At 43.4% G+C, this 27,493-nt stretch overlaps 1 protein-coding gene across 1 annotated transcript; it reads left to right on the forward strand.

The window, feature by feature from the left end:
• The first annotated feature begins 2,784 nt into the window (after window positions 1-2,784).
• On the forward strand, window positions 2,785-27,493 carry APCDD1 (APC down-regulated 1). Its single transcript, XM_038128623.1, has 5 exons — window positions 2,785-3,164; window positions 12,553-12,736; window positions 14,348-14,876; window positions 24,081-24,402; window positions 26,414-27,493. Exons 1-5 carry the CDS (start codon window positions 3,113-3,115, stop codon window positions 26,860-26,862), a joined length of 1,536 nt encoding a protein of 511 aa, XP_037984551.1. The 5' UTR covers window positions 2,785-3,112; the 3' UTR covers window positions 26,863-27,493.

Genomic DNA, 27,493 nt, shown 5'->3' on the forward strand with positions numbered 1-27,493 from the left:
AGTCGGCACTTTACCTAGACAAGTGCTATGCTGATATGCCTAGATCTTTGAAGTGTCACACAACAAGTCCAACAAGTTAGTTTTCCTCCTATTTTAATACTTTTTGCAGAGGGCCTCAGCCACAAAGTACATTTCCCATCAGGTTTGGGGTTTGGCTTTTTTGTTTCAAAACAGCTCCTTTCTGTGCAAACTTCTGCTGACAACTTCCTTTTTGAAATGCCTTGACCTCTAAGGTATTTTTGAGAATATGCGTGAGAAATGGCTTTGTGAATGATATTACATTATACCTAAATTAGGTATACACCCCAGGAACTCCACTTCAGAAAGTCATGGTTGGATTGGTTAATGCCATTTTTAATGAGTACTGATGTGACATGCTGCCTAGATCAAAGTGCAGAGAGCTGTTATTTGTCACTGCTTCCCATTACAGCACATTTTGAAGAAGGACATGGCAATGAAACAAGTAGGACTGGATATATTTAAAGAAAAATAACATGCATCGGGCTGATAAAACACATAGCCTTAAAATGACAAAAAGTTAAGGGAAAAAAGAAGACAAGAAAAAAGGAAGTATAGTTTGTGCTGTCTTTTGTAAGTTCTCCCATATCTGAACTCACTGGGTATTGATTTCATTTGATTTCATTACCACATCTGAAGCTGCACTGATAGTAAATCACAAGCAGAGCCAAATTTACAAAGTTGTCCAGTGGAGCAGTGAAGGCATTGCCCTTTCCTCTTATGAAAAGCTGTTTGCTGCCATGGGGGGCTGTCACTTCCCAGGGGAGAAACCATGACCTTCTGGGATAGCTGCCTTTTGTAAGAAATAATTTTTTGCAGGCGATTCTCAGCCTCAACTTTTTGCAAATTATTATGTTGCTCGATCTGGGGATGGTAAAACAGATTGTGCCTATAAGAAGCCACACCTTTTAGATGTTGCTGCTTTTATGCAATTACATTCAAAACTCCTAATCCTTCATTATTGCTCACAGTGACACTGGCCTGCCTTTCATATTCAGGTAAATAGCAGAAGTTACAGTAGGAGACTTCCTACACGTCATATTACCCATGTGTGTGCCAAACACATGAGACTCTTCATATTGGCTTCTTCTACCAGGCAGGATCCCTTAGTTAATTACCTGTTCAACCAACAATCCACTTTCCCACACACATCACCTTTCCCTTCTCCTTCCAACACCCATTTGCACACCCAGCATTATGTTACTGATAACCCTGACAGTGACTTCTCTTAGGGGAAGCAACCAGCAGACATAGATGTGAATTACATCACAGGTCCTCAAGATTCAGAAATGCAGATGTTTGTGCTGTATTTTGAGTGGATATTGTTGTTTTCCTTGCTCATTGTATCTGACTCACTTACTGAACCTGCAGATAAAGAAAAATTACTTGGGTGTCTCTGCTATTGTAGGATTGTTACAAGTGGCAAAATCAGAATTTTTACCTGGATACACAACATTTTTCCCAATGCGCTGTGTCTACAGCATGAATCATCTCCCTTCACACGCTCGCCTGGCAAACACCTCTGTCGCAACTACAGGAGAAGACGATGAGCAACCATCATGGAGTAAAGGCATTTTTACAGCCTTACCCAGTGTTACTTGATCATGTTTATGGACACCTGTTTCTTGCAGGATGTTGCCTTTCTCTGTCCACATCTATCCAGGTCATTGAGAGGATATCTGATCACTACAGGCGTGCACAGACCACCACCAACTGCTCCGGAAACCACCCTTGCTGGCTGGAAAGACATTTGTGAAAAGGTGCAAGCGTAACCCTGGTAATCCAAGGCACCAGAGCACTGACTCTGACTCACCACTTACTTGCTCCTGTCCCAGTTTCTTCCCTATATAAGTGAGGAAGATTAAGTTTATTCTTTCCTCTCAAGGGACTTGGAAGGAATCAACATTGTTTGTGTTTCTTTTAAAGCACGCAGCGTGTAAACACTTTAGCCCAGTTAAGCTGTTCAAAACGTAGTTATGTTGATTTTCTCAACATTTCCTCCAATTTGTCACACATTCTTTGCCATGAGGCTCTACTGCTGAGCCCACAAGACCAAACACAAACTGGAAAATATGACATCCCTATCCAGAGGACATCACAAACGAAAAGTCCTGTGATTAAACTCAGGCATGAGTCACTCACAGGTAGATTAAGTCCTTGCGTGTTTGCATGACCAGGGCCTAAGGCTAGAGAAAAAAGCAAAACTAATCAACAAGAGACGTGGGGAAATTTGTGCGGGAGAGTGCAGCACCAAAAGCATCCCTGACATGCATTTTTAGTTTATAAAACGCCGGATTTACATGGAAAGCAGTAACTACACAGAGATATCCTTTCCAAGAGAGGACGCACACCAACTTTCTTTCTCTTCACTTTACGGTCGCGACGGCGAAGTCCCGCTTCGCACCCCCAGAGAACAGAGATTCTGGCCCCGAGAGCCGCAGCCCAGCCGGCACCTCCGTGCCCGCAGCCGCGGGAGGACGGAGCAGCAGCGCCCGCTCTCCCACGCCATGCCCAGCCCGCCACGTGCACATCCCATCCTCCTCCCGATGGCAAAGCCCCGGGATGCGCGGTGCCCACACAGCGCGGTGTCCGCTCCGTGCCGCCCCCGCCCCCGCGGAGCCCCCGGCAGGTCCCGAGCGCCCCTTCCCCCGCCGTGGGAGCACGCTCCGGCGCTGCCGCCAGCCCAGCGGCGGGGCCGCCCCCTTCCCGCCCCGGGAGGAGTCCCCACCTCCCGACCACTCCTCCTCCTCCTGCTGGAAGGGGAAATATGAAGCGGAGCCGTCGCCGCGCTGCGCGGAGACGAGCGGGGACGCGGCAGCGGCGGTGCGGGCATCCTCGGGCACCGAGCGGCGGCGGCCGAGCCGGAGCCCTGCCGGGTGGGCGGCGTGCGGGGCGGGAGCCCTGAGGATCGGCAGCGGCGGCGGCGGCGGCGGCGGCGGCCCCGGAGGGTGCCCGTGGCCCCCGGCCCGCCAGCCGCCTGCCCCCCAGCGCCGGGCCGTGGGCTGCCCGCGGCGGCGCTGAGGCGCGGGCGGCGCGGCGGGAGTGGCGGCGGCCGGAGCGCAGGAGCGGGCGTGGAGCGCTGCGAGCCGGGGAGATGTCCGCCCCGTACCTCATGCGGTACCTGTTCCCAGCCCTGCTGCTGCACGGTGAGTGCGGTGCCGGCGCGGCTGCCGGCGGGTCTCGGATCGCGGGGTGCCCCGGAAAGCGGCTGGGGTGAGAGGGGGTCCCAGAGCCGCTCTGGAGGGGCAGAGGGGCGCGAGTGGGTGCGCTCCCCCGTCGTGGCCGCGGACGCTGGGTCCCGCCTGCCCGGGGCAGAGGATGGGAAGCCCCCGCTGGCTCTGCCTGACCCCCGCGTTCGCGGCACCCCTGCGCAGCTCGCGTGGGAGCGGCAGCCGCCGGCGTGGGTAAAACCACGCCGAAAGCGCCCCGCTGCCGAGTGCGTGTCGGCGGATTGTGTTGCACCCTGGGATTCCTTGGATGGAGCAGTTGGTCCGGGCACCTCACACAAAGTTTCTTTACTCACCTCCGGCAAGAGCTGGCGCTGCCGAACTCCGGCGCGTTTGGCCGAGACACCCTGCGGGGCCCGCGTTCTTCCTCTTATCGGGAAGCGGTTTTTGGCGTGGAGATGTTACCTGGGAAGCCTTCGGTAGCAAAGTGTGCCAGCTCCGGATCTTGTGCGCGACTAAAATTTTTTTGCTGCTGAGCACAAAAATTCTGGGTGTTATTACACACAGTCGTGCTTTGACAGCCTCACAGTTTAACCCTGGACTGACAGTTCTCTGAAACTGCACAGTAGGCAAAATTTTAGTGAGAAAAGTCAGCGTATTTAAACTGAAAATTTAGCTTCCAAATTCATTTTTAGGCCTTTAAACGGATAACTCATATTTTCAGAAAGCCAGCGTTCTTCAAGAGAAACTTCTGAAAAGGAGGCAGTTTAATGAGCTGCTTAGGTATGTCTAACATTTGGCAGCCAGATTTGAAAAATCTGGGTATGATAGCCTTCTGAAAATGCGACTCAAGCTACTCGGTTACAGCATCATTTTGGGGAGTGTTCCCAGTTCTGAAGTCCTTTGTAGCATCCAGAGTCCGTCAATTAAATTTCTGAGGACCTCAAGCTTAGTTGTAAAAAGAGGAATTTTTTTAACTTTTAAAATGCAAGTGACCTACATGGATTCAGTGGGAGATCTGTGAGCTGGGGTTAAGGATTTCAAAGCTATTCCTGGGGTTGATTTTGTGAAGCAGGGATTGTCTGTCTCTGTGTTTGTACAAGTGCTAAGCACACACTATGGTATTTAATAAATAATAAAGAGCATGGGCTTCTGATGGTATATTTTGTTTAGAGAAAGAAAGAGTAGGAGGCTCTGATCCCCAGGAGGGGGTTTATACTCTTCTCATAGCTCAGCTATGAGATCCGGAGAGCGTAGAAACATGTTTAGCTGAGCCAGACCTGACAGGACGCCAGAGGTGTTCTTTAAACTCTGTGATCTGAGATGTAAAAGTTGAAATGGGAGACTTGAAGTTAGAGGGTAAAGAGAGGAGGTGTAATTGCAGGCTTGGACTCCCTGGCTCATCTGCTTGGAATTACAGAGCAGAGCTGAATGCTGGCTGGAGCAGGAAACGAATCAGGGCCAGTGATCAGATCAAAACAGCAGCTGCCAAAAGAGGATGATGAAGGAATGTCATCCATTTCTTCCATCTGCAGTTATATTTCACCAAATAACATAAACCTAAGTTCTGGTAGAAAGATACAACTCGCTGCCTTGTATGTGAAGACAAGTACCTTGGTAATGTAGCAGTTCACAGTTTGGATCAGAGTTTCAAGAGTTTGGAAACTACTGCCCTCTTACAAACTTGAAAATTTTATCAGTGGCACTGAAATGTAGCCCATGGAAATGTGTTTACCCTGTTGGCTTTAACTTGGTCTAGAGCTTTTCTGTCCATGCCATAAAGTCAGGAGAAGCATCCTTCAATCCACAGCTATCCCAAATTGCTAATGTGTAAGAATAACCAGCAATCCCAGGGGACTGCAGTGTTAAGCCTCTTTGCAGCATGCAGTGTTTTCTTTCTGGATTTCTATTGCATATGGCAATTCGAGGGTTAAAAGTGAGTGAGTGTGGGTGGGTGGTTGAGGCTTTTTAGGGCTTAAAGCTTTGTGACACAAGTTAAAATGTCCTGTAAGGCTAAAGCTTCTGCTTTCAATACATTAAGAAATGCCTACTTTAACGCCACTGAGTTGAAATTTGGAAAAACTAGTCTTCATTAATCAAAATAAAACCTGTACATGTACAGTGTCACCAAAAAAAAAAAAAAAAAAAAGGTTTGCAGCTGGAAGTTGTCCATTATCACTGTTTTCTTTGCTTACACAAAAAGCCACAGAAGTTTCAGATGTCAAACACTAAGATCATTCAAGTCCAAAAAAACTGAATAATAAGAGCTACGTTCAAGTGGGTTCAAAACAAATTTGGCTAATTTATTTTGTAAACATAACCTTTTCTTTATAGGAATACAGATGGTCAAAAAAAGCTTTAATGTATTTCTAATTATGCTACTGTTAGAGTAATGAGTTAGAAACTTTAAAACAATTAGTCGATAACATCATGGAAATGGTACTAATAAAGATGATGAAAACAAGACTGATAGGCTTTTCAGAGCAGAACTGTTCATGCTTTTATTAGTTCTCTGATGGTGTGGCTTAAATTAGTTATATAGTAGTGTTTTATTTCAAAACTTTTTCAGGAAAATAATAAGTAAATGCATCAGGAGATATAAATACCCATAGCCATAGAATGAACATATATTGTGCTCTGTGCTAGAGACATATGTGATCTGTTTCCTCAGTTAAATAATTCATTTCAAAATCTGCAAGACAATAAAAAGATGAGAAGACACACTGCTTAGTGTAGGACTTGGAGAATTTGCAGGGAGAGTTAGAAGATGGACTAAATTTTATTCACGATTTTGTCAGCGTAAATTCCATTTCACTTATTTTTGTAGCTTGACTGTGGGCTAACACAGTGGTAAGATGTTGATGTCATCAACAGAGAGGGCAGCTTTTTTGTGCTCTGTGGGGTGTCTGTAGAAAGTAGGCTGGCACACAATGGGGCCCAAAAGTTGTCTCAGCCACACTAGAGGCAAATACCTTCAGCTATTCAAGGCAAGGGTAGTATTTCATTAGTGAGGTGATTATTTAGGGCTGATAGAGGGCAGGATTATATGTAGTGAGCTTGTTTGGTGCTGTCTTCACCTGGACACAAGTCCCAGGGAAGTTGGAGGCAGTTCTGCATGAATAAACCCCAGTGCCAAGGTGTGGGTACAGGACGGAGCAGATGCTCTGACAGAGAGCAGATGTTTCTTGCAAAGAGGGCAAGACCAAAGTACCGTTGATACTGAACTACACAGACATCTCAGCACTGCACCCATTCCTGTCAGGGGCAGAGTTCCCACTGCCCTGAAGGAAGATGGGCTTTAACCCTTCAGGGCTTCATAAAGAAACTCTCACTCTGGGCAGTGCCATTTCACCTTGCACACATAGCAGCAGCCATCCCAATTAAGAACTTCAGCTAAGCGGAGGTTATGGGCTGTGTAACTGCTTGGCTCTTGGTTCTCTGACCTCTTCCAAGAGAGGGCATTGAATGAGGACCAAGCTATAGGGTAACAGGGGACCTCCATGTGGGCCTGTCAGCTTTGAGGGGGTTACTTTTTAGCTGTCCCATGTAGACATACTTTGGATCCCTCCTCAGGATCCTCCATGCTCTGAAGTGTTCATTTTGCCTCTTTTCAAAAGCTGCACTTGGAAACTGTGTTCACAAGAGAGGCAACAGATACATGTGAAAGGAAGTCATTGTCCTGTCTGCTTCCCTGGCCATAAAACCCAGCTTTCCTTTCCCAACCCTTTTGTTTGTAGTAGCTAATTTGGGCCCCAGTCTTGCGAGGACTCTTTGAAGTTTCAAGTGCAGGGAAAACACTGGTAAACACAGCTCGTGGCTTGGTAACAGGACATTATATTCTCCATGGCAATTATGTAAGCCTGCACTGGAGCTAAAAGCCTGTCATAAGCATTATCTGACACTATCCCACATCAAGAAAGAGCATAATCCAAATGTCTATTTATTTAATTGTGCGGGGCAACTGCCCAGATAAGGAGAGCTATAAAGTTAATCCAGCCAATTATTCTTTATCTGTTGTAAGGTTTTTCCAGTTTCAGACAAGTTCTAACTTGAAAAGAGATTGCTGCAGGAGTAAAGCATGAATGTTAAAATGTTTCTGTCAGAGATGAAGCCATTGCTTATTTTGAACTTATGCTATCACTCGAGGTTGTTTTACTTCATAATAAAATTTTGTTCTTCTGTATTTACATCACTAGGAATTAGGGAAAAAAAAAAGTTAAGTGGTTCCTGCTGAGCAATCCCAGTCTAAAGCCAGGTTTGAGTCCTACTCTGAGGTAACATCTCTTCAATGATCTAGCAAAGGATGAACCTGCTGAACACCTGGTAGCTTTGAGACTGGTTTAAAGCACTACACTTGGACATGTTCGAAGCCGTGGTTTAGATTCTGGTAGAGACGTTCATTAAACTGATAAAATCTAAACAGTTTATTTGCCTTGTGCTTTAGCAGTCTGGCGTAGCTCTGAACAGAATTTGGCCTGGGTGTTGAGGCACAAATTAAATTAAAACTATCTGTGTTCAAGCACAACTCCACGTATTATCTTTGTTGCAATTGTACAGTATTTGCATGCTATTTTTCAGAAAACCAAAACATTCATTCTAGCAGCTTGCAGTTTTTTTCAGAAATGTTGGCAGAGAGCTTTGTTATAACCATTTTTGAAACACGTTTGGGTAATGGGCTGCCAACAGATTGCCCTTTTAAGATCTGTATTTTACTTGCAGCTGTGTGCAGAAATCTTTGAAGAACTTGAAAGTAACCTATCTTCCCTTAACAATTATTTTTATCTTGAATGGTTGTTTCCACATCAGATACAGGTTTATAGGTCAACATGAGAGCCTGAAGCCCTCTGTCTGGTGTGGTGCATGCTCCTATCCACGTCTTACTGGCATGGCAGCTGTCCAGGCTCCACTTTCCCACTCAGACGGATGTTGGATCCTGTAAAGTGTGATCTGAGATCACAGGCCCTCCAAGATCTGTGTGATCTCTGAGGGTCTGGACGGGGATCCCGAGTGAGCTGTAGCACCTCTCATGCTAAAGCTGTGTCACTGCTAGGGCTTGATTTTGAAAGGGAAGCTGGATATCAGCTCATCATAACATGCTTTTGTTTTGCCACCTGGTATTTCAAGTGGATTCTGGAATTTTCCTTTTCCTTTTGGACTAGCTCCTTTGTGAAAACAAATGCTATGGGGTGGGGGATACAATCATACCAATCTAAAGCGAGAGCCAACCAGAGGCTTCACAAAATTATTGTTATTGGTCTCATGCAATTTTACAAAATAAACATTTTGTTTGTTTATTTGAATTCTGTCACACTTTTGAGTAGTAACATAGTGGGTGGATTTTGGGTTTCTATTTTTCAACAAGTGGGTAATATTCCTTTATAACACACAAAAATTCAGTCAGTCAGTCAGAGGGAGTCTGAAATATTCTCAGTTGAGTCTGAGATACTCAGTCATGGAGATACTGAAGCCTACCATCTGTCAGTGCTATAGAGAATAGCAGACTTGGATCTCTCTGAATGAAAGTAATGGCTCCAACTATGTTGCAACTGCATCTACTATCCAAAGTGGGCTTCTAAAGACTCATTAAATTCTTTTTCCAGTTTTGTGAATGCATGTTTTAACCTTGAGCCTTTCCAGCAATGTCTCATTTAACATGGTCAAATGGATCTTTTAAAATAAGTGAATCATCCCTGCAGTTCCTCGTTTTGCAGAACACCTCGTGTGCACTGCCAGGATGGAGCAGGAGGGCCCTGCACTGCCTCTGAGCACCTGCTGAGGGGAAAAACACAGGAGATGGTGCTTGATTTACTGCTCTGTGTGGGAAGCATATAACTGGTCTCAGTGTTTGACCTGCAGATGGTACAAGGGGAAGTTACATCTCCTTTGTGTGGTAGTTGTATCTACAGGCATATGTCAGTAACTACAAAAGTGTTGAAATTACTTCTTCGTAAGGAAGAAGTTTGCACTAAATTAAGTATTTCCTTGCTCCAGCAAGGCAAACATAGGTATAGGTCCCAATGTTGTCTCTTAATTTCATTCTGTATTTCATATTCTGATATTCTGGTCCTGTGATGGTGTTTAGCATTACTGAGAGCAGCCCCAAGGACAAAGACTTGGAGGTGTTGGTTGATGAGAAGCTCAGTATGTGCACTCGGAGCCCAGAGAGCCAAACAACCCAGGCTGCATCCAAAGCAGAGTGGGCAGCAGGGCAAGCACGGGATTCTGTCCCTCTGCTCTGCTCTGGTGAGATCCCACTTCAAGTTCTGGGTTCCCCAGCATAAGAAGCACGTGGATATGCTGGAGCAAGTCCAAAGGAGGCCACAAAGATACTCAGAGGGCTGGAAACCTCTCCTGTGGCAACAGGCTGATAGAACTGCAGTTGTTCAGCCTGCAGAAGAGAAGGCTCTGGGGAAACCTTAGAGCACCTTCCAGTACCTAAAAAAATCCTGCAATAGAGCTGGAGAGGGACTTTTTACAAAGACATGTGATAGGACAAGGGGAACTGCTTTAAACTGAAAGAGGGCAGGTTTTGGATTGGATCTAAATCTAATCCTTTCTTTCTTTAGGAAGAAAGTCTTTACTGGGAGGGTCATGAGGCAGTGAAACAAGTTGCGTAGGAAAGTTGTGGATGCCTCATCCCTGGAAGTGTTCAAGGCCAGACTGGATGGGGCCTTGACCAATGTGGTCCTGTGGAAGATGTCCCTGCCCAGGGTGAGGGGAAAGTGGAACTTGATAATTTTTAATGTCTCTTCCAACTCAAACCATATGTGTGTGTTTCCTACATCTCTCCCTGTGTCTCTGCAGCCTTCATAATGTTCTCATGCCTCTCTTGATTACCTGAATTTGTTCTTACCTTCATTTGTCACAGTTGGTGGATGGATAGAGTCCCAAACAAATACTCTCTTTCCTCTAGGCCTGTCGATGCAAATCTCCCTGCTATTCCCTAGCTGCAGTTTATCATTTACAAATTGCAGGCAGAACTACATTCATGTGACATGGAGAGCTGAGACACAATTGCTTCTGAGCTGTATCAAAGAAGACACTGTATAATACCACATAAAATTTGACTCCTTTTCAAAAACTTCTTCTTTTCATTATTTCCTTCAGGGAATAATTGGGAATGTCTGATGTGGTTACTGCATTTTTTTCTTTGATATGTGCACATACATGATGGTGTCCTCCCAAAGAAGGATTCTTGCTTGAAGAAATTAAATCCCCAAGTATGTCTAAATGAATAAATCATTTTTAAATGCATCTGTATTAATGAGTCATATGACATGAACTAGGCAAAATACAACTGCATAAAAGCAAGTGGTCCAATAAATATGTGTTGAAAATAACCAGCTGAACAATTTCAGACCCTTCTTCTGATGGCAAAATTCAAATGTTTAACAACTTCAAAAGGAAATGTGAGGTTTCAAAGTCTTTTTTCAGTGTGAGATAATTTGTCAGCAGGAGACACCATGTTGAAAGATAGCACTGGTGGCTACAACCTCTGCCATGTACCTTGCATGGACATGAAGCGCTGACCCAACCTAGTCAATCCTGCCTCTCCAAAGATGTAGTCAGTTCAAGCAGAGCATCACCCTGTCATGGCTATACCATTTCTGGCTGCAGAGTGGGAGTTGTTTGGTGCTAGCATGAGTGACTCTGCTCAGCAATGTAGAAACACCTGAGAACTCTCTGACTTCCAGAAAGGGAGAAATACTGAACCCCTGAAAATCAGGCTTCTGTAAGGCCATCTCAGGCAGTGTGCTCAAATATCAAAGCATCCCTAGTATTTATTACCCTATAGAAAGCTAGGCCATAAATTCTCGTTCACATTGAAGAATTGTTTGTAACCTACAACATAATGAAGCTATCAGATTTTCCAGAAAAGATTTTGTGAGGTTGTAGTCATTAATCTCATTAAATCCTGGTGTTGTTCAATGGTGAGCGCTGTTCAGGTTAAGGTATTTACTGTATTCTTTCTGATCATTTTTTACCCTGTTTCCTGGACAAGTCTTTGCTTCTGTTTAGCTGAGGAATTGCTGGTTTTAAATGGTTGACATGTATTTATAAATTTGGCAATGCCATTTTCCCAGGTGTTACCCAAGTTTCTTCCAGAAGATATAAGACCTAGCCAACATAATGAATCACTTTTTTTCCCCTTTTTTTTTCTTTTTCTTTTATTTTTTTCTCCTTTTTTTTTTTTCTTTTTAATAGGAAGTGGGAAAGGCTTAAGCAAATGTCTACCTAACACTAGGCATGTGCCCAAATGTCAGATGGGGCCTGGGGCATAAAGCATAGGATCCTGTACTGGGTGGTTCCCACTGGTGATCCCCAACAGCCCCATTTCTTATCCAGGTCAGCTGAGAAGGCAGCAGAAAATATGGAGACGAATCCCAGACCCTGCCCCTGGAAGCATCTTACAGTGAGACGTCCCTTTCCTGCGATGGCTGCCCCGACTACCCAGGCACTCAAACAGCCCCTTCACTCCACTCCTTATCCATTTTGTAGCCCTCTGGTGCTCAAATTCCTTCTGGCAATGTAATACAGTTTCCAACACGTTATGTAAGGTTCATGTTTGTCACCTTTTAACCCCTAGATGTGGGGTTTTCTTTTGATCCGTGTTTTCCAATGTATCTAGGAGCAGACTGTGTCTAAAAGAGTAAAGGCACATTCCTTTTGAAGCTATGTATTCATTTTGTTCAATTAATACTGTGTAGAGAGCATGCTGGTAGATTTTGTATGTATACATTACTAGAAACCAAAATTACTGTGTGCTGGGGATAAAGTTAGCTTTTGAAATTCCTTTTCCCCTTTAAAATAAAAATAGAAGGATCTGCCTTTAATTGACCACCTCAGTCATCACAGAGGCTTCCTGTGTGCAGAGGCTTTGCTTTTAATATCTGTTTTCCCTTGACTTTAAAGAGTAGTCTTTATTTGCAAGTTTATTATAGAAGCGTTCAAATTAGAGGTGGGCTGAAACCGCAAAGTTTGTGTCCGGATCTGGACGCAACTTTCTGAAAGTTTGAAAGTCTAGGTTTTTGATTGTCCTGACCAGAGATTACAGAGGTGTCTATAAAATTCCGTTTCAGAGCCACATCTCCTGGGTGTGGAAACACGACATTTCACTTTGCGCTCTTTTCCCCTGTTTATTTCATAAATTTATATAGTGGATTATGAGTGGTGTGACAGAAAGGAAGAGCTTCCCATAATTTTTTTTGTTTGTTTTCAGATGAGAAAATAAATGTCAACAGTATTTGCCCAGACACATAACAATATGAACAAGTGTCATTCAACACAAGATGGTCTCAATGTCCTTTATCACACTGAAGCCCTACTCAGCAAGGTCTCATGATGTAATTTACACTTTCTGTCACAGGGCTGGGAGAAGGTTCTGCTCTTCTGCACCCAGACAGCAGCACCCATCCTCGGTCCTTGGAGAAGAGTGCCTGGAGAGCTTTCAAGGAGTCACAGTGCCATCATATGCTGAAACACCTTCACAATGGAGCCCGGATCACCGTACAGATGCCTCCCAATATTGAGGGCCACTGGGTCTCTACTGGGTAAGGAAAGATAAAACAAGATGCTTGGGATGGGGAAGAGAAGATGGTAAAAAAGCAGAGAGGGAAGGATGAATATCCCCACTTTCAACAAGAGAAATATTTTTTTCAATATGGTGATGCTCTAAATTCCAGATGCTCTCAATACGTTTATGCATAAAAGGAGAAGAAGCAGCATTATGTACATTAAAATAGCGTGCCATAAAGCTGTCTTGATGAATCAATTTATTGTCTGGATTTTAAACAGCATGCTGTGAAATCTCTCTTAATAGGAAGGAGCCTACCAAGCTGCCAAAATGGATGCTCATTCAAACATAACATTGTACTATATTTGTCTCCATGCATTAGATCCATTGAACGGGTTCTTGTTTTCAGAGCATGGGTCTAACACAAGTTTCATTAGCAAAACAAATTAAGAAGCTGTATTTCACTAGTTCTGCTACTCTTTATACCTGGTAACTTGTATTTCAGAGAGCTGTTTTGCTTTCTGTGTCTCAGCAGGCAATATTCACATGCTCATTGGAAGTGACTTGTAGTAGGAAAGACTGGGGTTTTTTAACACAAAGGAGTGCATTTCAGGATGAGAGGAAATGGTCTCAAGTTACACCAGGGGAGGTTTAAATTAGATATTAAGAAAAATTTCTTCACTGTAAGAGTGGTCAGGCATTGGAATAGGCTGCCCAAGGAAGTGGTAGAGTTGACATCTCTGGAAGTGTTCAAAAGATGTGTGGATGTGGCACTTGGGATGGGGCTTTGTGGTGAACATTGTGGTGCTGGGTTAGTGGCTGGACTCAATGGTCTTAGAGGTCTTTTCCAACCTTAGCAATTCTACAGTTCTGTTTATATTAAGGAGTGTAGAGGCGACAAGGGGAAGAAGTTTGAAGGCACAGAAGGGCTTCCTACAAGAAGTGGAATTTAACTACCATTTACACTTCCAGGAAAAAAAAAAGGCGGGGGGGGGGGGGGGCGGGGTCATTGGGAAGAAAGAGAAAGAACTGACAGAACCTGAATATTGCATGGTCCAAATTCAAGCCAAGTAGAAGTTTTGCATTAACAATCAGAAGTTTGCATTAACTGCCCCCGCTGTTGAATTTTTGAGTGGAAAAGCTCAGGATATGATCCTGCATATCCATAGCTGACCAGAGATCATGGAGTTACGCAGAGAAGCTTCTAGAGCAGCTTATAAGCCAGTTCTTTTTGCTGTTCCCTGGACATATGACATTTCACTTTCTGATGTTATCAGTCATTCTGCTAAATCTACCGTGCAAAAGAAAGCAATAGATGTTAATAAGCTGCTACTATTTTCAACAAAGAATTGAGTCACATGGTGGTCCCTAGACAAAAGGCAAAAGCAAAACACGATTCAAAGTATTTAAGCCTACAAGATAAAGCCTTTAGATATGATCACCATGAAGCAGTGTATTAATAGCAGCAGGGGGAATTGTTGGATAATTGGCAGGCCATGGATGCCTAGTTCCTATTTACTCCTACTTCTGCTGGAGGGATTTAAGCACCCAGGTGTCTCTGTGGACCCATGTGGGTGATGTTGCCCATAGTGTACATGATGTGCCACCTTGCTAAAATTTTGTTTCCACGCCTTCTTTCCTCCCACAGCTGCGAAGTTAGAGCAGGCCCAGAGTTCATCACAAGATCTTACAGGTTCTACCACAACAACACGTTCAAGGCCTATCAGTTCTACTATGGTGGCAATCGCTGCACGAACCCCATCTACACCTTAGTCATACGTGGCAAAATTCGTCTCCGCCAGGCGTCCTGGATCATCCGGGGCGGCACCGAGGCCGACTATCAGCTCCGCAACATACAGATCATATGCCACAACGAAGCAGTAGCCAAAAAATTAAGTGAGTTGGTGAACCAGACGTGTCCTGGATTTATCCCAGAAGATAGTCCCTGGGAGCAGGATGTGAGCTATGATTTGCTGAGAGAAGAGAACGGCTGTGAATGCACCAAAGCTCTGAATTTTGCCATGCACGAGCTCCAGCTGATCCGTGTGGAGAAGCAGTACCTGCACAATTTAGACCACGTTGTGGAGGAGCTATTCCTCGGAGACATTCACACTGATGCTACTCAGAGGAGATACTATCGGCCCTCTAGTTACCAGCCTCCTCTTCAAAATGCCAAGGTACATGTGTGGGGGTGTGCGTGTGTCCTCTTTTTAAGACATTGCTGACAAAGCCCAAATCACTGAGTTCTTCTGAGTAAGTGCACTGATGTAACCTAAAATCTACATGCACTTCAAATACAGGGGGTTGATTACAGCCTTAATTAACAGACGATAACAGAACTTACTTTGTGAGGACAGTAACTTTACTGCGGTTTATGTGATTGCACATATGCAAAAAAAGTAATCTCATGCAGTAAACTCAACAAAGGCCACTCTGAAGATGGAATCAAAGACTTGTAGGCAGAAGTGGGAGTGGTTGGCTGGGACCATGGCTGTAGGCTAGCAGCTGAGAGGAAGGTTTCATATAGAACTGAGATAGCAGAAGAGGAACAGGCATCAGTGGATACTTCTATAGCTGTGAGGGGAACCAGGGAGAGAGGAAATCAAATATGAATATCAGCATATGGAAGTTGGATGATCCATAACCTAAAGAGGAGACAAGGAAATTGGAAGGTAAACACATGGAAGGGGCAGCATGAAGGGAAAAAAACTGATGGACTGCACAGATCATGGATCCAGACATAGGCACACACATTAATGAAATGAAAAACAGGTGAATTTTGAATGGGGCTTTAATTCCATTTGATAATTCAGTTTTCAAAGGGGCCTCAAAGTGCCCTCAGCTTCATCGGGAATTGATCAACCCATAGTAAGCTAAATAAAACTCAAACAGGAAGCACAGACACTGATGGCCTGTAGCAGGAAGGCTGTTATAGATCTTTCCTGGTGACATTTCAAAGGCAGGCAGCAATTGGAACCACATTGCCCGGTGCTGCTGCCATCAGTGTGCTCCAACTGGGCATTGCCACAGCACCACTTCCACCTAATGGGTTACCACCATTTTTAATCATCTCATCACAAATGGTTCAAAAATCAGTTACAGCTAATCAGCAATAGCAGGAAGCACAGCATGATGTGAACTGCCTTTAATTGCTTTGTAGCCTGGCCTAGTGATCATTTTAATCCACAGTCAACTGTTTTGCTTTATGAAAAACATTATGAAAACTGTTGTAACTTCTGTCATACCTTCCCAAAATAGAGAGTTTCAGCAGCAGAAGATGTACCACAGCACAATCCTCTGCAAAATTTTGGTTTTCTGTAATTAACCACATCAACTTTCACTTTACTGACTTGGGTGTGAGGGTTCTTTGCTAGAGCTCTTCCTTGCAGGTATCTGTAGATAGAAATTATCAGACATCAGTTATATTGTATGTGTTCTAGAAAACATTGTAGATCTTTTTCCAACTGCTTGAAACAGAGACAAAATCTTGATTTAAATCACTGTAGCTGAGTATTTTTTCTGGTCTAATCTAGATGTCTTATTCTGGGCTGATATATAAGATAGTAAATGCCTACACTTCCACCTTGTAGTAATTTCATTACAGTCAGAGCAGTCAGATCTACTTTCAGACAGCTTTAGAAAATTAAGATTGTTGTCCAGGCCTGCTCTAATTTTAGTTAATGATTTTCCTACCTGCGTGTTCTGCTATCATAGCATCCCTATTTCTCTCTAAAATATAGTGGCTCTAAAATACAATGCTCAAATTTAAGGGACCAAATTCTGCATAAGTGAGGTGTGTTTCTTGAGACAGGTTAGCTAAGAGAAGCTGGGCCTGCTGGTACTAGGCTTTCAGCATGATATAAATAGCAATACCATAAAAAATGAACCTTTGCTTCAGCTGCCATGAAAGATTCCAGGATGTGGGTTTGTTGGTTTGCACCTAAGCATGAAGATCCTTATACCAACAGGTTCTCAACAGGCATTCTGGCCCACTGTTTGCCAAATGCAGGAAGAATAGTAACAGAAGTGCTTTTTTTCCTTTTTTTCTTAAGTCCAGGCAAACATACCGTTGAAAGGTTATAACCCTTCCTTTTTGAACTCTTTTCCTTTTTTAATTGTTGCTCCACTGGGACCCAGCTGAAAATGAGTTTAAATGCTAAATTGAGTTTAAAACTACAAGTCACAGACTCCTCTGGAAACTGGACACCATGAATAAATAGAAACGTTAAATCAACTTGTTTTTTTAAGGTTTCTACAGTCATACCAAGAGGTTGGGGAGGCCAGGAAATTGCTTCTGAAGTGAATCAGGTGTATTGTGTGGAATCTTTCATTTAAGGCTTTTTTCATTTCCTTTTTATTTATTTATATTTTAGACTCATAAAGGCCTGCCTAAAATAAGTTAAGAGGATTCACATTTTGAGTTAAATTTATAGTTAAGCCTCTATATAGAAGAAAGTTCCACCCAACCCAAGAGTTTACACAGCCTGCAAGTTGGATGTGGTAGCCACATTCATTACTTATGTGGTTGAAATGAATGGTAATTAAAAACAAATGATTGCTGGATATGCTAGGAATGCCAAAGCCACACGATCAGGACTTTAAACAAATAGAATTGGACCTTTTCCAAATTCCTGCAGCGATTTCACCACGGGATGGTAAATCAAAAGGGCTGTCCAAAAACCAGACAGCTTTATGCTGAGCTACAAATCTGAATAAATTCACAGATTACCGTATCTCAAGTGCTCATATAGAATCAGGGAGCTTATAAAAACATATAATATGTCATCTCTTAAGGCTTTACGAATTCTCTTAGATAAGAACATACCTTAAACAAATTCCTCTGGTAAAATATATGGAAGTTCTTGAGTGCAGATGATGAATAGGTCACTATATATATTTATCTTGGCTGTTTTCTAACCTGGCTCAAGATACTAGTTAGGACTGGCTGATGAATGGAGATTAACATCTTTGATGTCTCTTGACATTGCAAGTTTATCGTGTGATTCAAGCTGTCACACATGGAGCTTCTTCAGTTAGCATGAGAGAGCACAGGGGTGGGAAGTGCAGGATGGGGGAACTGCTTGGCCATCATCACATCACATATATTACACAAAATGTTCCCAGTTAGGACAACACCAAGGAGGCTGCCTGATCTGTTGTAATATCATGAAAGTATATAAGGACTTGCAGCATGAACGAAGGCTTGAATGCAGTATTCGTCCTCTGTGCAGTACAGAAAATGTCTTCAGAAATGTCTGCTCTAAACTATAGAAAATGTGTATAATAGCAGTACTGGGAGACTTATTTCACATGTAATTGCATCAGCAATATTGCTTTGTAAACAAAGAACTCCTTGTGCTATTTTATCATGTGACAGAGTAACTGGAAATATCAGAGCAGGACTGTGATGACCGGTCATTCTGGTTAGATCATTACTTAGGAATAAGGCTGACATGGTCTGGAGCATCACAATAAACCTATAAAGTGCTAGGATAACCTTCACTCTTTGTCGTGCTCAATCAGTTGCTGGACACATTCTTTCAGTAAGATGTTTTCCCTTTAAAATGTGACTAATGAATCAATTCTCTATTACAACTTTATTTACCTCTGGGACCTGACTTCCAGCAGCACCTGGAATTTGCAGCTGGTACAGATTCAATGTACGGAGAGAGGCTGGTGCTTGGGCTTTCCTTTAGCCAAGAAAAAGCAAAGTGTGCAATTTTCAAAAATTTGAGTCTTCATCTCTTTGAAACACAGTGACTTCATCTCTAGGGGAATGCTAAGTACTTGTGAAGCTCCCAGGGAAATGCAATCATAAGTTAATAAATAGATGTGAAGCATCTCAGAGAAATATGCAAAACTCAACCAAAAAGTACAGTTTCAGCTGACAAAACTCCTTTGTTTGCCTGCGTAGTGCCACTAGACTTCTAGATTAAGGCAACACTTGAAGGGTGCCTTTTGTCCATTATTACTTGAAAAGGGCTCTTGGTTAGAAAAATTATGAGGGGAAGTAAGGTAGGAATATTCAGAAGAATGCTCAAGTGGGTTAATTCCAGGTTTATGAACAATAACAGTGTGTGTGGTGCCCTACAGAGATGAGGAAGTAAGCAGCTTTTAGCTGAGGTTGGCCCTTGCCGTGCTCAGCAGCACTGTCGGCTGTGGCCCCGCGCCTTTGAAGGTGCCACGTCTGCAGTTAGCACTGTCTGCTCTGCAGCTGCAGTAAAAGCCTGCCACAACTCAAATGCAGCACCAGGCATCAAAATTTACTATTTAGCCTAGCCCAGGCCTTCAGGTCAACTCAGCATATGGATCTAAACTACTGACACCTTCCTTTGGCATCTTAGCACAGTGGCCTCATCTTTTGTAAAAGAGCTGGGAAGACTCAGTGGTAATAGTGCATTGTTTAGAGGGCTATATAGGATGCTTTTTAAGGACATAATAAATACGTAGGGCAGCTTTATTTAGGAATACTTTATTCTTGAAAATTGTCATTCAAGCTGTCCCTCCGGGTTTTCCAGGAATTTTTTTTTTTGTTAATACTTCATAAAACATTAATGTCACCATAATTTAGTATCATTTCAATGGGACAGATGACATGCAAGCACATTCATCTGAAAAGTCCGGTTTTCTCTTTGTTCTTGTCTTTTGCCCACACTAAAGTCATTTATACCAGAAAAGAGCAACCAGAAGACTTTTGCATTTCATATTGGTTTTGTTTATTTCAGTTTTATGCAGGGTTGTGCAACAGAATCAACATCATAGATCAGACAGTTGTGTAATGGTAGTGCCTTGAGATTCCTTCACTATCTTTCCCTTCATAAGAGTAGTTAATAAAAACCATTCCTCAATATCTTAGAATATATGGTACGCATTTGCAGATAAATCTGAACATATCTCCACCCTCCTTCCTGCTTGCAGCTTCTCTGTTCCCTACCAAAAGAAATATCCATCTGACAACTCTGCAAAGGAGTTTCCTCTCTCTCCAGCATTTTACTTGCCTCAAGATTTTTAATTAAAATTCTAAATCTTCGTTTTTCCTCATTCCATTTGGCAGGCTGAGTTATAACTATGTCAGCCGTGCTTGTCAACTCCCCAGAGCCAGGCTAATGCACATTAGTCAACTCAGCTTCATATGAGGTCATGCAAAGCCTGCAAATTATCACTTTTGTACTGGAGAGAATTTGTGGTCGTTTTTTAAAGTGTTGTCTTGGTCTGCAGTTATCTACAGTGGTGGAGGAGAGAGCCTGATACTATCCTGAGCAATTCATAAACGCGTCCTTCCTGTGGACTTGGATCCTTGGCAATGTGAAGCAAAGGCATCCAACTTTTTTTGTTGAGCTGGAAGCATTTCCTTGAATTGATGTTCTCCCAAGAATTTCCATTTATACTCATCCTGGGAGCACTAGTTACTAACACTAACACTTGGTACTGTGTCTCCTTGGGTGGTGAGGTTTAAAGCACCTTGACCAGGCATGACTCATTCTAGTCCTGCCCCTGATGCATGGTATTCAAGAGGTGTGAAGGCCATAGCTGAGTGTGGCTTTTCTTCCCCCTCTTTTTCAGCACTTCCCCTCATGATAATATGTGCATTCACATGGCAGGGGTTTCTTACCCCAGCTTTTGTGGCTGTTGGCCCCTACAACATCCCAGGGTTCTGGTTAGATCTGTACTTCACGCACAGTTCAAGCCTGAGCCCGTGCTTGAGGAAATCCGATGCCTGGTCTCTCATCTCATGTCTCCTTGCAACAAGGATATGCTGGGTACAACATGACAGACCAAGTCACATGCTATGTGGCATAGCCAATGTCAGATAATTAGTCTTAGGCAGCCATAGAATTCCACAGAACTTAAGAGAAAATTAAATTGTGCTGGGAGGGTTTATGTTTCTGACTATCCATAGCAATTGGGAAAAAGATGAAGGAACCTCATCTTTGTTTGCTTTTTTTAAATTAGAATCCCCTTTGCTTGGCTTCCAGAGCTCTCTGGTCTTATTACCACTTCAGCTGAGACAGCAGGACAGGGTGATAAGAAAAAATGTTGGTGGGAATTTTTAGATCCTAAGCTTTTTTCTCTCCAGCTACAAGAACTGAGTTTTCAGCCAGAAATTCAGGCTTGTTTTGGCACACATGGCTTTGTGGATTAGTTCAGGAATTGGCTTTAAAGAAACACCTGGAAGGATGAGGAATATTGTCACTATGGCTTTGGCACTGCAGAGCTGCAAGGAGCCACCCATCATGAGAAGGAATCTTCCAGCTATTTTAGGGCCCAGTCCTTCTAGCAAGGCCCCACTATTAAAAATACTGCACTGTGCACCTAAGAGAATCAAAATATAGAACCGATGTTCATCCTGTTCTCTGCTCGTTTTATTGCATTTTACTTTATGTCATGCCCCAATGAGCTTTTTATTAGAGAGTTCTTAATCCTGTTTGGACTCGAACGTCCTCTGTCTCTGTTCCCTATTTTCTTTGAATGCCTGTTTTTAGAAAATAATCTCTCCCTGAAACACATGGAAAGGGAGTGATTTGCAAAGCCTCAGATAGTGTAATTAAGATCCAAGAGCAGCTGACCTAAAAAAGCAAGAGCAAAATATAGTCAATTGTTAAACATAAATTACTCCATAATTAAGTCAAATTGCCTCATAACAGAACTACTTTTTCTCTTGCGCATTACTCGGGCAAAAAATCACACTGAGGGAGTTTATACGTGGCATATTCTTCCACTAAGAAGTTTATAATGTTGTGAAAGATAGTATCACAGCAAAAAAGGTTTATGTGGGCTTCGATTCAAATGCTGGTCTCAAGAAAGCAATGGATTCAGAGTACATCCAGTGAGGGGCTGGAGCCAGCTGGTGTCTCACAGCTGTGAAAGGGATGTTTCTGCTTCCTCCCTCTTCACCCCAACCTCTCCCTGCTGCACTCACAGTTCGATGCAAAAAGTTTCTGATTACCTCAGCCCCTTCATTTGGGCACGCTGTCAGTGACTAGAAGGCTGTCAGTTTGGACATTACTTAGCAGCCCAGCTGGCCAGACCCTCACAGCTGATGCAAAGTCTTCAGAATTAGAAGGGCTGCACAGAGCTACAGTAGTTCAGGACCACAGTGGTCAAAGAGTAGGTGAACTACAGGCAAGTAACAGAGAGTTAACAGGGACCTTCCTGGAGTTTGCCAAAGAAGTCACCTCTGCTCACAGTGTAATGGTGGCCAGTGGTGACCAAAAAAGAAAACGCTTGGTTTTCTTCAGATTTTGAACAAGAGCAACAGAAATCATTGGTTCCCAGGTTAAATTGCCTTGGCTCACAAACTGTTTGTGGAGGATGGACTCCTGGGAGGAAAATGTGAATATAAACCAAACAAATATACTGCTCTGCCAGGGTCTCCTCTGGGAGATGATAGAAGCTTTCAAATTCACCTCAGGAGAGAAGAGACTGTAGCAGAAATTCTCTCCTACTATTGATGGATTCAACTTATATAAGCTATTTTTAGTTTTGTAGCACTGTCTTTTTTTTGCTTTCTGGCTTCACTTCATGTAAGTGGGGCAATCACAGCCATTAAGTTACTGTCATCAGTGCCCATAATGTGTCAGGGAACAGTGCAGCCAGTCTGCCCCATTGCAGGACAGAAACGTGTGGTTAAAAGGCATTGGCATCTTCATCTCCAGAAAAAAACATTATTTCTATCACAATTGAAAAATACTTTTTGTGGATGTATCTGCACTAACTTCACCAGTTGCAGTTAAATTACTCAATTAAATGTTCTTTGTATTTCACTAAGGTACTGACCGACCTCAACCTGCTTGCAGAATTTAGCTGAAAAAAACATATCCTTGCAGAATTTAGCTGAAAAAAACATATCTTAAAATTTGGTAACAAGCTCCACAGTGGGAAAGGACTACATCCACTTTAAGAGCATGTCAGCACATGTGGTCTCCAGAAGACCATGTGTTTAGGGGTGGAAAGACCTCGAGAGGTCACCAAGTGCAACCTCCTTCCTCCTCAGAGCAGAGCTGTTGGCCAGCAGTGGTTCAGATCAACCAACACAGATCCTGTGCTTTCATTTCTCAAGGATTCTCCTCAATCCTTCCTGGAGAGTGGTAGATGCACTGGCAGGTTACTCACATCCACCACATCCAAGCTGTGAGGTGTTTTCCTGAGGTGCACTGAGTAAAGAGCTAAAGCTCAACATGCAGCCATCTGGGAGATTTACAGAAATACTTTTTCTACGTATACCTTTCCAGCCCTCTTTTCTGAGGCCTCTCTGAGCACCCTCTGTAACATAAATGCTCATATTCACTGCTCTTACTTTAAAGTCCACATGAGCTGCTATGAGGTCAGCATTTCTCCACTCACTGCCTGCAGCTCCGGCTCACTTTAGAGGTAACGTTCACACACTCTTCATTAGTGCCCTGAATTCCTCCAATAAAATGACTGTAGGTAGCTTCAGAGAATCAACTTACAGCACCCACAATATATTTCTTTTACACATATTCTGTATTTCTTTTGCACATATTAAACAGGGTTTATATTTGCCCTGTCCCAAAGTCTTTTCAGCAATAGTGAAATCAATGAAATTGCTGCTGTTCTGTGTCCCTAGGATGTAGAATAATGGTCTATGCAAAGTAGTTATAACTGGTGTTGCTCAGGAGGTGGAAGCCTCAGCTTGAAATTTCTCTACTCCTGCCACAGACTTGGAGCTTACAGTCCCCTCCTAAGACACCCCAGGTACTCACATTTGGGGCCAGGAGTACTTGGCTGCTTGAGGCTGCTGCGTGGCCCACGGTGGTGAGCCACCCTGGAGCTCGGCATGTACCACGGACCCTGTTCCAGCTGGAGAGGGCCATAAAGCTTTCACCATGTCCAGCAGCAACCAGCCATTTCACACACTTCCCAAACTCGTGTTAGTGTTTCAGCAAAGCTGAAAGAGTTTAAAAATCACTGGTTACTATTCTCCCAAGGTGCCATCCAAAAAGAAAGAAGTCCTTATAACACCCATATTTATCGTCAGTACTTAAAGTTAACAACTAAAAGAGAGATAAATAAGAGTTCAGCAAATGTATTGATTTCTGACCCTAGCATTGCAAAATCCCTATCATAGTAAATTACCATCTGCTAGCTTCTTTTATGATTTGAAGGATAAAGTCAGCCTTTTCTAGATCCTGAACTAAAATGTTAATTTCAGATGAATGCAGACAAGAGAATTCATTTCTTTCATGCCCGTCTGCTGTGCAGTCTTACAAATACAAAACCAAATAGTACCACTAACAAGATCAGAAATGACAATGCATTCCTTAAAACGTGGAGCTGGTATGGCATGAAGACGCTGGCCTGATGCATTGCCCTGTATCCCAGGTGATGCCTGCTGAGGGTTCCTCTCTGCTTTGTTTCAGAACCACGATCGCATGTGCATCGCCTGCAGGATCATCTACCGCTCAGATGAGCACCACCCACCCATCCTGCCCCCCAAGGCGGACCTGACCATCGGGCTGCACGGAGAGTGGGTGAGCCAGCGCTGTGAGGTGCGGCCGGAGGTGCTCTTCCTGACTCGGCACTTCATCTTCCACGACAACAACAACACCTGGGAAGGCCACTACTACCACTACTCTGACCCCATCTGCAAGCACCCCACCTTCACCATCTATGCCAAGGGACGCTACAGCCGGGGAGTCCACTCGTCCAAAGTCATGGGTGGCACGGAGTTCGTGTTCAAAGGTAGAGTAGCTTGATACAATGGGGAGGGATATAGTTATAGACCAGAGCAGTTTGCTCATAATGACTTGGTTGCTGATGATTTCATTCTGGGATTTTTCAGGAGTTCATTATTTCTTGGGAAGTTTGCAGGCATTGTGTGAATGCCCAGCCAAATTATACAGCTGCATGGCATTTCACACCACTGAAGCAATACTCATTTGAGGCAGAGGTCTTTAAGTACACACAGGAAAATAAGACTCCACATTACTTAGCGATCTTGAAGTCCAGTGGCCAGACGTCAAGCCTCTAAGAGAAGTGGTTAGATCTGTGTCCTAGGGCTCCTTCAGTAGAGAGAAAAAAAGCATCTTCAGAAGGCATTTCAGATCTGAAGCAGTATAAATAATTTTCTGTGGAAGACAGATGCAGCAGCAGCATGCATCTTTTCATGTGCTCCCAAGGGGCCCTCAAGCAAATAAGGGCGTCCCTAAAGACAGCTCTGATTAAAGATGCCAGAGCAAAGACAAAACGTATCCAACCCAAACCCATCGGGTACTTCGGAAAGCAGCTCTTGGTGCTGACGCCACCCATGGCTGAAAAGCTTTCTTGTGCAAACAGCCCCATAGAACCCTGCTTAGAAAGAGCTCAGGGGCCTGAGCCACTCACACAAACAAACATCTCCAAAACACAACATCCCACCACGGCACCAGCCACAGCGGAGCCTCTGATAGCCTCAAGCCCTCTGTAGGCTCTTCTCCTTTAATTCAGCTACCACATTATAAGCGTAAAGCATCTTGCATGGGACTAATTTAGAAAAGCCTCCAACTAGAAGAAATAATTTATTTATCTGAGATTTTTTTTGTAGGAGGTGGGAGATACCCTTGCCTGTCAGAACTTTGGCTCTCTAGAGCTGCATGTGCAGCATGTCCCAGTTCGGCTCCTAGCATGAAATCCAGTTTTTATTTCTGGTTTATGTTGTGCCAACGTACCTTACAGATCAAGGTCACTAATTTGGCTTAGGTAAAACTTTCAGGTTCAATTTCTATAAATTACCTTTTACTCCAGCTAGAGTAAATAATGTGAATTGTAGAGCCATTGAGTCAAATGGCTGCTTATAAAAGCTCAGGAAAAGCTCACAACAAATCTTACTATAAAATGATCTGCAAGAGAATTTGGGATTTTGGTATGCTGGGAAGCATGAGGGATAGTAATTTGCTTCTGTTTTGGTCAGCACCAATCCATTCAGATCCCTTTTTCTTGATATACAATGTCAAGCACACACCAGGAAAAATTTCTATTCAGCTTCTGCAGGCTCATTCATTTTGGCTTTTCTCAACTTCTTTAACTTGGCTGGAAAATGAAACTTTATATGCCTTAAACTCCTTTGAAATACAAGCAGATTAGAACTAAAGAAACTGCAGCAGTTTTACATTTGATACTGCAAGCTGCAGCCAATGTTGAGAGATGAGAAAAAACATCTTTCTGTAGGTCATCTATATTTTATAATTCATGCAAAAAAGGACAGGTAATAAAGGATGATAGTGCAACTGTGTTGTTTTACAGATTTCCCAGTGGGAACTAATTATTTTGTTAGGTTTACAGGGTAGCTAGCAAATATTAAGACATGATGAAAAGTATGTTATAAATGCGCCACTTACGAATTAATACAGACAGTAATAAAACATGAGTAAAGGTTTATTGTTTCCTCTTTTCCTTATCTCCTAGAATAACCAACCAGGCTTTATCTGTGAAGGATTGTCTGGAATTTATGAAAAGCTCTGTTTAATCTCTGGCTGAGATACGTGGCCATCAGGTTTTCTTCAACTGAGTTGGAGGGCAGTTGTTCTTTGCAAAAAGCAATTTTTGCACAGACAGAGATATAAAACTATGCTCCTAGATTTGCTGGTGAAAAACTAATTTAAGAAGGAACAAGGGGAGACAATTTTGATTTAACAGGTGTGCCCCCAACTGCATGATGGCTTTGCTTTTTTGTTTTTGTCCCTCGGCTAACAGCTCCCCTCTTCCTCTCTCACAGTGAATCACATGAAGGTCACTCCCATGGATATATCCACAGCCTCGCTGCTCAATGTCTTCAACGGGAATGAGTGTGGAGCACAGGGATCCTGGCAGGTTGGGGTTCAGCAGGACGTCACCCACACGAACGGTTGCATCGCGCTCGGCATCCGCCTACCTCACACCGAGTATGAAATCTTCAAGATGGAGCAGGATGTCTGGGGCAGGTACCTGCTGTACAATGGCCAGAGACCGAGCGACGGCTCCAGCCCCGATCGACCCGAGAAAAGAGCCACTTCCTACCAGACGCCTTTAATTCAGTGCGCTTCATCAGTACCCAGATCTGAAGAGTCACCTGAGGAGAATAAAATCAGGCTGTATAGCAGCAGGGCTCAGGAAAAATATCCCAGCACCCCAGCTCTTGCTTTGTTGTTTATTTGTACTGTGTCATATTGGGACATTCTCAGCTAGAAGCGAGGAAAACTTACTTTTCATTACTACAAAGCAAGGATTCCACCAGACTGGGGGTTGTTTTTCTTCAGACAGAAAAGGACATTTATTTTCTTGATGCACTTGAATGCCTGAGAACTGTTGTTCTTTTCCTTACTTCCCTCTTCCTCCTCGAATCCCGAACGGCACTCGTTTGATGTTTGTGCTTTGAACTTCATCCAGTCTGATCCCTGGCCTGACACGACTGCACAAAAGTAATTGCACTTTAGGACTGCAGACTTCTGGGGGGAGGGAAGGGGTCTCCTTTTATTTTTTTTTCTTTTTAACTGCTGGGATGAACTCTATGATCCTGCTTCAGTCATCTCTGCCCTCTTACTGTTGTGGTACTCTTATCCCCAAAGCCTGATTTCTCATCAGAATTTAGCTCTGGGGAAGGGCTCGGTGTTGTGCCAGTACTGTGATAGCAGCTTCCCCCTCTGACTTCACAGCTCTGATGTAGATATGTATATAAGGAGGAAACCCACAAAGATTTATCTTGCCATTATCTCACAGCTCATAATACAGAAAGAATCAGCAAATCAACAGCCCTCTGTTCAAAAAGTGCTAAATGGTTGATACCCCTAATTAGAAAAAATACTCTTAAGTAATTTAA

This window comes from Motacilla alba, chromosome 2 (genome assembly GCF_015832195.1).
Source record: "Motacilla alba alba isolate MOTALB_02 chromosome 2, Motacilla_alba_V1.0_pri, whole genome shotgun sequence".
NCBI classification, from domain to species: domain Eukaryota; kingdom Metazoa; phylum Chordata; class Aves; order Passeriformes; family Motacillidae; genus Motacilla; species Motacilla alba.